This window comes from Giraffa tippelskirchi, chromosome 3 (genome assembly GCF_054371585.1).
Source record: "Giraffa tippelskirchi isolate mGirTip1 chromosome 3, T2T-mGirTip1v1.2.pri, whole genome shotgun sequence".
In the NCBI taxonomy this organism is placed as follows: Eukaryota; Metazoa; Chordata; class Mammalia; order Artiodactyla; family Giraffidae; genus Giraffa; species Giraffa tippelskirchi.
The window spans coordinates 689,063-703,013 of record NC_137277.1 but is presented as its reverse complement, the minus strand read 5'-3'; the positions used below and the strand labels follow the sequence as shown (position 1 = coordinate 703,013).

Below are 13,951 nucleotides of genomic sequence, written 5' to 3'. Positions count from 1 at the left end.
TGAGCGTGGAGCGTCCCCAGAACCGAGACAGGAGGTCTCAGCAGCGGAGCACACGGGCCGTCGCCCTCGTTTCTAGGTTGGGAGCCTCCAAGATACGATGTCACTCAAGCTACAGAAAGCCTCTCTGTTCTAAAGTCACAGTGATGTGACTTAGCGTCTCCTTGGTCAGCTGTGCTGGTGACCGGCCCTGAGTCCCCGTCCTCGGCTCCCCACCCCCTCTGGCTCCATCGCTCCTTCCGCCAGATCGAGCTTGGCCCCTCGGGGTGCCCACACGCTCATGGAGAACTGGGGGCCCAGTGGGCAGCCCTCCCCTCAGAGGCCTCCCGTCTAGGAGCTGCCCTGGCCGGTCCTCACTGCCCATCACGGGGCCCGCCCTAGACCCCTGCCCACCCGTAGGGGGACACTCCCTCCTGCATGGACGCTGGTCCTGAGGGCATGGAGAAAGGAAGGCTCCTCTGTCCTTGAGGTCTGGGCTCTGCAGGCACACAGCCCGGGGCCCGCAGGCGCCCAAAGATTGTCATAAAAACAGTAGGCCTGTGCTCTAGGAGCTCGTGGCTTAGAGAAGGAAGACCCTGCCCAGAGTGCCCTCAGGGGCCATGTCGCCCGGCAGTGTGACCCCTGTGAGCTGGGAGGGCACCCGGGTGCTTTGCCCTCTGTACCCGTCCCTGGTGCCAGTCGAGGCCACCCAGGCCCTGCCTCCGGGGTGACCTTCTGAGCCACCCGCGGGCCTGGGGCCTGGCTGGTTCTGACCCATCCCGGGCCCAAGCTCGCCCGTCCACCCCTCCTGGGACCCCCACGCTGGCCAGGGCTCGTCTCTCTGATGGCTGGAGAGGCTCGACTCAGAACCGCCCCCACCACTGGGGCGCCGCGCCCGCTGCTAGACAGCTTGGCTGCCCCCGCAGCATCTTGTGCCAGGGACGCTGGGTGAACCCTCCTGTTCCGGAGGCAGCCTGTGTCCCGGCCCCCAGCTGTGTTTGCGGGAGTCCTGGCTCCTGGAGCAGAAGCCTGCCCCAGGACGCGGCTCCTGCTCTTGCAGCATCGTCAGAGGGGCTCACGGAGCAGCGGGGACAGGCCTCGGGGACACGGCGGGGAGGCCCACTGGTGGCGCTGAGGGCCGAGCCCCGGGAGCTCTGAGAGTCTTCTTGTTTGACCCGAGGGTCTTGGCTGAGGTGCTGAAGGGAAGAACCCGGAGGAGGGCGGGCGTTCGGGGTTAACACCAGGTGGACCCTCAGTCCTGTCACAGGCGTCCTGGTGACGGAGGTGTGGTGGGGGGTCTGACACACAGGGGAGGCGGCCTGGGGGCTGAGTAGAGGCTGGGGCGATGTGGCCGCCAGCCCGGCGGGGCCACCAGAGGCTGCGAGACGCAGGGGCGGGTTCTTCCCTGGAGCCTCCGGCCAGAACGTGGTCTTGCCAGCACCTTGAGTTTTTTTTCAATTTTATTTTTATTTTTTTAACACCAAATTCATTCTGTACTGGGGTATAACCGATTAACAACGTGATAGTTTCAGATGCACAGTGCAGGGACTCAGCCATCCATATACGTGCATCCCTTCTCCCCCAAACTCCCCTCCCATCCAGGCTGGCACACGGCATTGAGCAGAGTTCCCTATACTGTACAGCAGATTTTCCAACACCTTGATTTTGTCCCAGTGATACTGACATTGGCCTCCAGACCTGTGAGAATAAATCTCTGTTATTTTAAGCCACCGAGTTTGTAGTCACGTGTCCCAGCAGCCATGGGAAGCTGATCCTGCTGGACCCACAAGATGAGGACCCCTGCATCCTGATGGTGGGAGCAGGGAAAGCTGGAGGTCATCCCTCCCCGCCTCCAAGGCAGGACGTTTTTCTCCGCACCTCACTCACTAGGGGAGCGGGGGCGGTTGGAGGAGCCTGCCTCACCAGCGGGCCTTCATTTGGCCTCAACATCTTATGGACCAAACCTCGCCTCTCACTGCATTCACTGTGTTTTTCCAGCATGAGACTAGTGGATGCTTCTTGGGCTAAAAAAAAGAAAATAAAGTGAAAACACAGCCCACCCACCCACAAGGCTCTGGTGGTGCACACGGGGGATATTTCACGCGTTATCGTGGGGGAACCAAACACCGTTTGGATGCGCATCATGTTCGTTTGTTGAATGTCATTTACCCTTGTTCCAGGGTTTGTTTTTGTGATCTTAAAAAATCTCTGCCTTCGAGCACAGTTACCCAGGTCGCGGTACACCCACGGCAGCTGTCTCCTCTCCCTGTGTTTTCCCGGGGCCGTTTGTCCTAGAATCAGCGTCTGCACAGAAAGCATCGCTCCTGCGTGTGCGTGGGCGCAGCGCCCGTAGCCTCCTGGGTCAGGAGCACCGGATGTTCTCGGCCGGAGTCTTGGTGACATGTCATCTCATGGGGTCCAGGCACCAGCCTGTTGCTTCTTAGGCCGATGTCAGCTGGTCCCAGGGGCCCTGCCGTAGAGACCACTTGGCAACCAGGACACGCCAACCACTGAATGGTTTTAGAATCGCACCCCGAGCCCGCCTGACTCACATCTCTCTGTCGGGGGAGTGAGCCCTTCGGCCCCTCCCGCTCTCCACGGGAGAGCTTCGTTTTTAAGCCCACGTCTGTCATGTCTTGTGATACTCAGCTTGCTGTTTTAGGAGAGTAGACCTTCCGCGTTGTGCTTAAAAACCTGGGTCGCACTTCTCCGGTGGTCAGGGCCCCTGGACACCTCCTGTCTCCCAAGACCGTGAAGCTCGGGTGGCGGGATGAGGCTGAGGCTGCGTCCGGGGCGTCGTGCATGCGCACGCCCTGCTGTCTTCTCTTCTCTGCTGTTTCCAAGCCGCCAGCGGCAGGAGGCAGTGTATGTACATGACTTCATTTCCTTCTCCCAGCCGTCCTGTGCCGCTGGGAATACACACCTGCTGGCTGATCTAGAGGAAGAGGCAGCAGCTGGTGACCTGCAGTGCCCAGCGCCTGGGGTTACAGGGTGGAGGCCCGTCTGGGAAGCGGGTCTGCAGGGCGGCCGAGCCCGGCCTGCTTCTGTCCTGTCTGCTCCCGGCTGGGTGAGGTTAGGTACTATTTTATGGGAAAGCCCTTGGAGGGAGTCAGTAGTGTATGAGGAACACGCGGGCGGCTGCTCTGTGGCTGGTCACCCTGAGCCGGCCCGCCGCCCCTCGGACCCATGAACACTGGTGCACCATCACCTTCCCGTGCCAAGGCTTCCGGACAAGGAGAGGGCCAGCCCTTGGCGGGTCCCCAGGCGCCCGAGCAGTGCTCGTCTGTGCCCGCTGCCCTCAGGGCTCTACCCAAACACCCAGAGTCTTTAGCCCCTTTCACCTGCCCCCCTCCCCCACCGCCCACTGCCCACACTAGCACCGCCGGCTGAAATTCTTCTAAATTCCTCATTTGACAATCAGACTAAGCTGGCAGTCGTACGGATGGGCTGGAGCAGTGGATCTTGCCAGCTTCCCCACAGAACTACCCAGAAGCTTGGGCGACAGGTCACTTGCCCCCCACCTCCGCCCAGTTCTGACTCTGTCGGTGATGCTGAGGCCGCCGTCCAGGGGCCGCGCTCTGAGAGCTGCTGGGCTGAGAGTCTGGCCCCGGGTAGATGTGTCCCCGTGGCGTCCGGCTGATTAGGGGCCCCGGAGCCTTCAGCCACGCCAGGGAGGTGAGGAAGGCCCCAGCTGCTGGTGGATGTGGCTGCGGTCCCTTCTCGTCAGACCGATGGGTGACTGACAGGTGTTGGCGTCAGCCCTCCCGCTGCACGAGCCTCCGTCAGCTGCACCGCTGAGCTGCCCCTCTGTGGGCGACGCGGCCTTTTCTCCACTTTAGTTTACATTTGCTTCTCCGTCCAGAAGGGGCATGCGGGTCACCCGGGGCCTTGGGAAAGGCTTCTGAGTCTTTCCCCGAGTCAGCCCCCTCCCATGCAATTCGAATCCACGGCAGCTTAGAAGCCACCAGCCTCTGCAGAGGAAGGAGACGACTTCTTGTAGGGGTTCAAGTGCCGCCGTGTGTGGGCTAGTCTGCTGGCTGCTTAGGCGGGAGGTGGACCGGCTCTCCTGGCTGGGGGTGGTGGTGGGGAGGGGGTTAGGATGCAGATTCTGCTTCCCCAGGTTTGGGCGGCAACCCCAGTGTCACTGATGCTGCTGGACACCAGGCCAGTGCTGTCTCCAGGCTTGACCACCGGGCCCCTGTGCCCACTGCCCGTGCTGGGCAGTGGCAGCGGGCAGCTTCTCTCGTGATGAGGGCCAGAGGCTCCTCCCCCCGCTTCAACACCATCGTGACGTCTCTTGATTGGCTGGGTCCTGATGCAGGATGCTCAGCAGCGTGGGTCTGTTCTCCTTTGTAACCTTGGATCTTTCTTCTTCTCTCTTCACAGTACGAGACGCAAAAAACCTAATCCCTATGGATCCAAATGGGCTTTCAGATCCTTATGTGAAGCTGAAGCTTATTCCTGACCCCAAGAACGAGAGCAAACAAAAAACCAAAACCATCCGCTCCACGCTGAACCCCCAGTGGAACGAGTCCTTCACGTTGTGAGTTGAATCCCCTCTTGCTGATGTATTTCCTCCTTCACATTATGAGCAGTGATGAGCTGGGCTTATTATAAACATCTTTAAACATCGGTTCATCCCTAAGCTCTTCTCTTACGGCTGCTAGAGACGCAGCTGTGGTCACCCTTGGTTGATGGATAGAAACTCAGTTTACCAAGACTTATACACAATACCCCAAGTTACCATCAGTAACTCCTGTACAAAAAATTCTCTCACGTTACAGATGTAAGATCAAGTCCTCTTGGTGGACTTCGGTTTTTTGGGGGGTGGTTCGAGGAGGCTGTAGGTAAGAGTTTAAACAAGAGGTTTTAAAACACGGAATAAGTGAGTAACCACCGAAACCAATGTTGCCACTGAAATGGGAAGATTATCTTTACATCTAAGCAGGGAAGACTTCCTGGAGAAGGTGACATTTAATGTGGGCCTGAAAGAAGTGGAAAGGTTTTGGAGACAGACATGGGTGGGGGGAAAGAAGGGAGGAAAGACTGGGGAGTGGAGGCCTGAGTAAGTCACGAGCGAGAAAGCTCTGAGTGCGGCTGAGCACAAGCCAGGGGCCCCTCTGCGCATGAGAAGGCGGGAAGCAGCTTGAAGGAAGCTGCTTGCAGGAAGCAGCTTGCCTGTGCAGACCCAGACGTAGCGCCTGTGCAGACCCAGACACAGCACCTGTGCAGACCCAGACGCAGCTGTCTAGGGTGTAGATCGGAGGCTGTCCAGCTTTGCTCTGGGAAGGGCTGGACAGTAAATGGTTTAGACCTGAAGGGTCATCCAGTCTCTGTTGCAGGTACTATTCTAGATTCAGAGCTGCCATAGCCAAATGTGTCCAGACAAACGGCCATGACTGTTTCAATAAAACTTTATTTACACACACAAGCAGTGGGCCTGACTTGACCATGGCTCATGGTTTGCTAACCCCTTGTCTAGAGCTTTGGTTGCCGAGGGGCTGCCACTTTGTTGACGATGGAGAACCACAGGAAGAGAATTGAATATACTATTTTTTTAATGTCAGGTTCAGATCTTGAGCCTGTGGTATTGTCCCTTCAACCACAGTAAAGATAACCCTGTATCCGTGTATGTGTTCTTTCACAGCAAATTAAAACCTTCTGATAAAGACCGGCGACTGTCCGTGGAGATCTGGGACTGGGATCGAACCACACGGAACGACTTCATGGGGTCCCTTTCCTTTGGAGTCTCGGAGCTGATGAAGATGCCAGCCAGCGGATGGTGAGGAAGGCTGAGTGTGTCTGTGTGAGCCAAAAGTTAATTGTCTGAAAACATTAGCGCTTTTAGAGATTCAGGAGACGAGCTGGCTTAAGTCCAGAGTGACCATTGAGTGTGAAGTTTCCTGGGTACTGGCTCCCCAGTGAATGCATTTCAGAACCAGCTGGACTGGAGCCTGGGGGTGGGGGTGGCGTTGCACCTGGAGGTACCAGCACGGTCTCACCCTCCTCTGCGTGTGTCTCTGAAGGTACAAGCTGCTGAACCAGGAGGAGGGTGAGTACTACAACGTGCCCATCCCGGAAGGCGACGAGGAAGGCAACGTGGAGCTCAGGCAGAAATTCGAGGTGAGACCAGCGGCGTGAGTGAGCCATCTTCCTGTTCAGAAAGTTTCACTCCAGGAAGGGCCAGATTTTTGTGGTCACTGGGCTGGAAGTCAAAAGTCATTTAAATGTGAACCTTTTTCCTTATCTAAAGGCATAAATGTTGCGTCATCACCTTGCTTTGCAGGCTGTTGACACTGGCTATTATCCTTAGAGAATGGAGACTGGAAACAGCCCTGCCTGTAGGGAGGGGGTCGGCATCAGTGGGGAGATGAGCAGGTCCTAGGCTTCTGCAGGCGGCAGAGTCCTCTGGGCCTCAGCCCGGGAGGCCGTGCGAGTGTGCCTGGCGGGCCAGCATCTTCCTTTTCTCTGCAGGTCTCTAGGAAGGGGAGCTCTTTCTCCCCAGCCGGGGGCGGACCCGCCTCTGCCCCAGAGGTGTCACCTCTTCCTCCCTCACTTCCCTCCTCCTCCCCTCTTCACCCCTGCTTCTCTCTCCTCACCTGACGTCTCAGCTCTTAATGCAGTTTCTGCTCCAAGCACCTGCCTTACTCTCCAAGTCACAGCTTTCCATTTCTTGCCATTTCTCCAATCACCTGTGTGTTGGTTGTTCGAAGGACCTGTGTAGTAACTGGTTGTGTCTCTGGACCAGGCTCACGGGGGCTCCCCTGGGGGCTCAGATGGTAAAGAGTCCACCTGCAGTGCAGGAGACTCGGGTTCAACCCCTGGGTCAGGAAGATCCCCTGGAGGAGGGCATGGCAGCCCACTCCAGTATTCTTGCCTGGAGAGTCCCGTGGACAGAGGAGCCTGGCGGGCTACAGTCCCTGGGGTCGCAAAGAGTCGGACACAACTGAGTGACCGAGCATTCACACACGTACCTGATTCATTGCCTTGTGAAGCTTCCCCTTCCTCGGGCAATTCCCAAGCCCTAAAGGAATTCAGATGCGCGCACATGCGGGCACAGAGACCCTGCACGGTCGGCACCCTGGGGTCCCTCCTCCTGCTGTGGTTTCTCCTCCCAAATATATTCCATCCCAAAGAAGCGTACGGGTCATACCTGCCAGTTAGAATGGGTTCTGAAGGATGGAAGACACAAAAATGTTCACGGGCCTTGTCACTAATGTTGTTGTTCGGTTACTCAGTCATGTCCTACTCTTTGCGACCCCGTGGACCGCAGCACACCAGGCCTCCCTGTCCATCACCAACTCCCGGAGTTTACTCAAACTCGTGTCCATCGAGTCGGTGATGCCATCCAACCATCTCATCCTCTGTCATCCCCTTCTCCTCCCACCCTCAGTCTTTCCCAGCATCAGGGCCTCCAGTGAATCAGCTCTTCACATCAGGTGGCCAAAGTATTGCAGCTTTAGCTTCAGCATCAGTCCTTCCAGTGAATATTCAGGACTGATCTCCTTTAGGATGGACTGGTTAGATCTCCTTGCAGTCCAAGGGACTCTCAAGAGTCTTCTCCAATGCCACAGTTCAAAAGCATCAATTCTTCTGAGTTCAGCCTTCTTTATGGTCCAACTGATCACGGACATTTGGTTAAGAGGCTGCTGACGGCAGACACTCGAGGGCAGGGCCTGGATGCCCTCAGGAGCGTGGGAGACTGGGACCGGAGGATGCTCTGCGGGTCCGTAGTAGAGGTCCACACACCACTTGCAGGATGACCCCAGAGACTGCAAATGCCTGAGGATCACAGGTGTATCGGCTTTTATTTATCCTAGGGAAACGTTTTGAGATTATCCTTGTTACTGATTAACAGGATGTGCTCCAGTTATGATGAGAGTTAAGACGTTTAAATCACTGCGCTTGAGACTCAGTTGCTAGGTTGTCTGTGGAAAGAAAGCGGGCATTCTTCTGTTTACTGTTGTTGAAATTGGATTCTCCAAAAGCCTCCATTGTCTTTGAAGACTTTAGCTAATTCAGGATATTCTTCAGATGGGAAAAAAAAAATGGTTCATTGGAGACCCCCGGACAGAGGGCAGCTGTGTGTTGGTTTGCTCAGGCCGTGTTACCATGGAAACCTGAGTGCTTTCAGATGACCTTTTGGACACAAAACAGAAAATCTATGTGCCTCGATATGGACTCGGCTTTTTTCCCAGTAAATGGCTTCCTTAATTACTTTCTGAACTGTGTGATGTTAAGGGTGGGGTAAATCTATAAAACGCACATCAGTGAAAGGAGATTTTGTTTTCATCTTTGTATGTCAGCTCTTAGAGGCAGAGCCTTAAATTGAAATGGGGTGGGGTTCGGTGTTGGAAATCATTTTCTCACCTCCGTTTGAGCATCGTCACAGGGATTAACACTGCTCCGCAGCAGACCAGACTCCAGGGCAGCCTCTGAAGGACGCTGCCCAGAATTTCTAATATTCTGGGCGGGGGGCGTGCATGCATTCATGTGACCGTACGGCGGCATGTTTTCAGGAGCGTGCCCGGTCTGCACCCGTCTCAGAGCTGGCCTGTGGTGGGGGGCGTGCATGCATTCATGTGACCGTACGGCGGCATGTTTTCAGGAGCGTGCCACGGTCCGCACCCGTCTCAGAGCTGGCCTGTGCCTCCTGGTAAAGCCACGGTCTGCACCCGTCTCAGAGCTGGCCTGTGCCGCCTGGTAAAGCCACGGTCCGCACCCGTCTCAGAGCTGGCCTGTGCCGCCTGGTAAAGACCCTCGCCTGTGTCTCAGGCTTGCCAACCCCCCAACCTTGCATCACCCTCCAGCCCTCTGAACCGGCCCGTGTTCCCTGTGCTCCCTTGCTGGGCACACCTGTGCATGTGTCACGTCCACGTGCCTCCAGAGAAGACCCTCAGGTCCTGCTGTGAATCTAAACTTCAGACCCCATGAGGCAGCCATGTCTCCCAGTCACTTGCCCACATCCAGGGAGGGTGCCGAGGAGGGGAGCTGTCAGGGCCGAGTCTGCTCTGCAGCCCAGGGTCTCCGTCTGCTTACGCAGCCAGGCGCCTCGGGCACTTGGGCGAACAAACCGACTCACACGATGAGCGTGGTCACACCTGGAGATGGACCAGCTCCTTTCCCAGAAAGGGGGAATTCCGGAAATTTCCAGCTGGTGAATGCTGCGTCTCCTCGATGCCAAGTACCAGCTGTGGGGATAGAGGCTTCAAACAGGGGCTCGCCTGGTGGCCCAGTGGCTAAGAACCCGCCTGCCAATGCGGGGGACCCGGGTTCAATCCCTGGCCCGGGAGCATCCCACATGCCACGGAGCAGCTGAGCCCTCGAGCCTGTGCCCTGCAGCTGGAGAAGCCTCCCCCGGGAGAAGCCCACCCACAGCTGGGAGCAGCCCCCGCTCGCTGGAACCAGAGAAAGTTCTCAAGCAAAGACCCAGCACAGACAAAAATAAATAAAATTTCTTTTTAAAAGAAGACTTCAGACGGGACCCTGGCTCCCAAGGACAGCGTGAGCAGGAACAGGGGTGGGAACCTGCCGCTGACTCCCCACCGTGCGGTAACATCCTGACCTCACGGGGGGCGAGCAGGCCTCCTCCCAGCCCCGACCCTGCAGCTGACCCAGGCGGGCAGGCTGACCCTGGCCACGGTGCGGTTCTTTGGCCCTCGGGATGCCGACCCTGCCTTGCTGCTGAGGAGGCGTGACATGGCGGGGGAGGCCGCGGGCCCTGGGGGCTGCAGCATGCCCAGCAGGCCCAGGACGGGGCCCAGGAGCCTGTGGCCAGGAGCTTGGGGCTTGGCCCCGCTTCCGGTGATGGCTTTTGTTTCCACGGATGAGGCCTCCTTTCCACTGAAGACCTGGGCCTCGGTTGTGCCCCTTCCCCGGGCGTCAAACCAACAGATGTGGCTGCAGAGCCTCTGACCAGGAGCTCAGCGAGTTCAGAGCTGGTGTGCCTTCGGCGGGTCACTGAAAACCAGCTCGCTGACGTTTGGGCTCCTACACTGTCCTTGTCCACCTTGAGCAGGGGTGCGCGTCCTCCCGACCCCCACCTCGACCCGGGCTGTGGTCCAGCCGGGTTCCCTCCGGACTCTGGAACTGGCTGAGTCACTGCATAAGCCGTTCCTTTGATTTTTTCTTTTTTAAGGAATTTTGGCTGTTTTGTTATATCCAAGCTTGAAACAGCTTAGAGTTCTTTCTGGGTCCATTTAAGTCTAAGAAGAACTGCCCAGTGACTGCATGGCAACACTATAGAAGCTTCTCTGCTGGGGGATTTTCGCCTCCTACTCCAGGTGGAGGTGGGAGGTAGGACCCTTCTAAAGCCATGCCACGTTTGTCCCAAGGCATCTCAGCCAATCTGGAGACCCCGGTGCCTCGAGGGCTCAGGCAGAGACGTGCTGCTGTGTCAGGAGGGTGCAGGAGACTCGGTCTGCCATTTCCTCCGTGGTTATTCCAACACCAGGATCTCCGTAAGGACAGTTTTGTCTCTCTTGTTCCCTTCAACCTGGATGTGGATTAAGATCTCTAGTCTAAAATAGAGCTTTTGAGGATTGGAATAAAATGGCCTGTTTTGAGAATGACTATAAGGAGATCTGTAATTACAGATGTGCTGCTAAGTCGCTTCAGTCGTGTCCGACTCTGTGCGACCCCATAGACAGCAGCCCACCAGGCTCTGCCGTCCCTGGGATTCTCCAGGCAAGAATACTGGAGTGGGTTGCCATTTCCTTCTCCAGTGCATGAAAGGGAAAAGTGAAAATGAAGTCGCTCAGTCGTGTCCGACTCTTAGCGACCCCATGGACTGTAGCCTACCAGGTTCCTCCATCCATGGGATTTTCCAGGCAAGAGTACTGGAGTGGGGTGCCATTGCCTTCTCCAAATTACAGATGTACAGGGCCATAATTATAAGATGTAGTGGAAGACAGTCAGCCCAGACCTGTCGGAGTGATGTGAAATTCACACACTGCCCAGGGTCCTGTCTTAGTGGGCAAAGCCTTCTGAGAACAAAGCGTCGTCCTTTCATTTCTGCTCTCCTCTCCGCTCAGGAACAGGGCTGTTGTAACTCTTACAGGTTGTGGACTTCAGGCTCAGAAAAGCAGCCCCCTCACATTTTCTCCAAGCAGCTGACCACCCCCCACCACCACTCTGTGTGAACTTGAAGAATTAATCTCATGGCTGCCTGCATAGAATTCTCTGTTAAGATGGTCTCACTTGTTCTGCTCACACTAGTATCCAAATAGGAAAAGGAGTACGTCAAGACTGTATGTTGTCACCCTGCTTACTTAACTTATATGCAGAGTACATCATGAGAAACGCTGGACTGGAAGAAACACAAGCTGGAATCAAAATTGCCGTGAGAAATATCAATAACCTCAGATATGCAGACGACACCACCCTTATGGCAGGAAGTGAAGAACTAAAGAGCCTCTTGATGAAAGTGAAAGAGGAGAGTGAAAAAGTTGGCTTAAAGCTCAACATTCAGAAAACTAAGATTATGGCATCCGGTCCCATCATGTCATGGCAAGTAGATGGGGAAACAGTGGAAACAGTGGCTGACTTTATTTCTGGAGGCTCCAAAATCACTGCAGATGCTGACTGCAGGCCTGAAATTAAAAGACGCTTACTCCTTGGAAGAAAAGTTATGACCAACCTAGACAGCATATTAAAAAGCAGAGACATTACTTTGCCAGCAAAGGTCCATCTAGTCAAGGCTGTGGTTTTTCCAGTAGTCATGTATGGATGTGAGAGTTGGACTATAAAGAAAGCTGAGCGCCGAAGAACTGATGCTTTTGAACTGTGGTGTTGGAGAAGACTCTTGAGAGTCCATTGAACTGCAAGGAGATCCAACCAGTTCATCCTAAAGGAGATCAGTCCTGGGTGTTCATTGGAAGGTCTGATGTTGAAGCTGAAACTCCAATACTTCGGCCACCTGATGCGAAGAGCTGACTCATTGGAAAAGACCCTGATGCTGGGAAGGATTGGGGGCAGGAGGAGAAGGGGATGACAGAGGATGAGATGGCTGGACGGCATCACAGACTCGATGGACATGAGTTTGGGTGGACTCCAAGAGTTGGTGATGGACAGGGAGGCCTGGTGTGCTGCAGTTCATGGCGTCGCAAAGAGTTGGACGTGACTGAGTGACTGAACTGAACTGAGTACTTGAAAAAGTCAAGTTACCCAATCATGATGGGTTATTTTTGGGAGAAGTTCGAGGTGAACAGAAGCACTGGTTATGGGGCGTTTGGTCAGCTGGAGCTCGGCTAACCAGCTGCTCAACAGGTTTGTGTCTTGAAGAGCCTTCTGAATCATCACCAAGTACATCTTGTTACACACAGTTTTGGTGGTGAGTGGGTTTGGTTTTATTTTCGTTTACAGATAGCAGCCATCTGTGTATAAAGCGACTGGTAACTGGCTATTAGGGCTTTCCAGGTGGCTCCAGTGGTAAAGAATCTGCCTGCCAATGCAGGAGACCCCGCCCCGTCTGTGCCTGTGACCCCCTCCCCCCGTCCCCCCTTTCCCGCCGCGTCTGTGCCCGTGACCCCCTCCCCCGCCCCTTCTGTGCCCGTGACCCCCTCCCCCCGTCCCCCTCCCCCGCCCCGCCTGTGCCCGTGACCCCCTACCCCCGTCTCCCTCCGCCCCGCCCAGTCTGTGCCCGTGACCCTCTCCGCCCCGTCTGTGCCCCCCGTCTCCCCCCCACCCGTCTGTGCCCGTGACCCCCTCCCCCCGTCTCCCTCCGCCCCGCCTGTGCCCGTGACCCCCTCCCCCGTCTCCCCCCCGCCCCGTCTGTGCCCGTGACCCCCTCCCCCCGTCTCCCCCCCCCGCCCCGTCTGTGCCCGTGACCCTCTCCGCCCCGTCTCCCTCCGCCCCGTCTGTGTCCCCGCCCACTCACTCGCGGTGCTGCCCCCGGGCGCCGGGCCCTCCTCTTCTTCACCTCGCGGCTCTCTCCCTCCCCGTCCCCCGGGTGTCGTGTCCACCTCGTAGAGGCGGTGCGTCCTCCGCCCTGTCCTTCCGCCGTGCCCTCTACAGGAGCCGTCACCCCGGTTCCTGTGCCCTCCACGCCTGAGCCCCCGCCACGCCCCTGCTCTGAGGGATGCGCGGTGTGCCCTGTCCAAACGGCCAGGGTGCCCAGCGAGGACACGCGCACGTGTGACCCAGCGCACACCCGCCCTCCCGGTTTCTGAGCAGGTGCCGTTAGGATTCCACCTGGGAGACAGCGGCGCCCCGCGGGAGTGATTCCAGACGGGTCCAGGCCAGTCTGGACGGCAGCGCGGGCGGGAGGAGCGCGTCTTAAACGGAGGGCGCGTTCTCCTTCGTTTCTGTCTGTGTGTTTCTGATCACACCTCCGGGCCCAGGTCACTGTGGTCTAGGCGCACACCTCGGTCAGCAGGCAGTGCCGTGTGCTGAGCGGGAAGGCCGCTGTAAATACAGCACAGGCCGGAGTCATCCAGTTGTTCCGATTTTCTTAACACCCGGCTGAATACCACTTGCTCTATTTCAGTTCTTCTCTCATTTCTTCCCAAGTCACTTAATTGTTGTAACCTCATCAGCCATGGGTCCAAGGGAACTTTGCAACTTGCATGTAAATTATTTTAAAAATCTGGTCTATTGTCATTTCTGACAACACCGCTGTCTTTGGGAGGAGCTGGTTCGGGGCCACAGACCAGCTGTGTTCTCAGCGGATTGCTTTTGTTAATAATTAAGCTCAGCCTGAGATCGTTACAGCATATTCATATCTGAAGCCAGTGGAAAAGTTAAACACTCAGACACCTGGGAACAAAATTTTCCAGGAAAGATCTCACTCGCTACACTAATCTAGAACCAACAGATGGTCCCTCAAACACAGCACTCTGAGGAAAGCATCCAGCAGGTGGTGGTGTTCAGTCTCTCATCTCCAGAACGTGTCCCTGACACTACAGGTCTGTCCCCTGAAGGGGCAGCTTAGCGACCCGGTGACTGGAGACGGGGAAGGGAGCAGTGCTCTCTGGGG

At 56.4% G+C, this 13,951-nt stretch overlaps 1 protein-coding gene and 1 long non-coding RNA gene across 4 annotated transcripts in view; one reads left to right on the top strand and one right to left on the bottom strand.

Moving 5' to 3' along the window:
• PRKCA (protein kinase C alpha) overlaps positions 1-13,951 on the top strand; it is a 289,903-nt gene that overhangs the window by 230,368 nt on the left and 45,584 nt on the right. For 2 of the 3 annotated variants that reach the window (XM_081580772.1, XM_081580771.1), the window contains exons 6-8: positions 4,363-4,519; positions 5,624-5,758; positions 6,003-6,099. In XM_081580772.1, the coding sequence (XP_081436898.1) occupies positions 4,363-4,519; positions 5,624-5,758; positions 6,003-6,099 (389 nt within the window). Of the gene's footprint in view, positions 1-4,362; positions 4,520-5,623; positions 5,759-6,002; positions 6,100-8,498; positions 8,517-13,951 lie in introns of all 3 variants that reach the window. The other variant, XM_081580774.1, reaches the window with a different exon arrangement.
• Positions 5,356-13,102, bottom strand: LOC145542271 (uncharacterized). Its single transcript, XR_014079734.1, has 4 exons — positions 12,854-13,102; positions 6,951-7,148; positions 6,576-6,668; positions 5,356-6,181 (listed from the first exon to the last, which is right to left on the bottom strand). It is a non-coding gene; the product is annotated as an uncharacterized LOC145542271 (long non-coding RNA).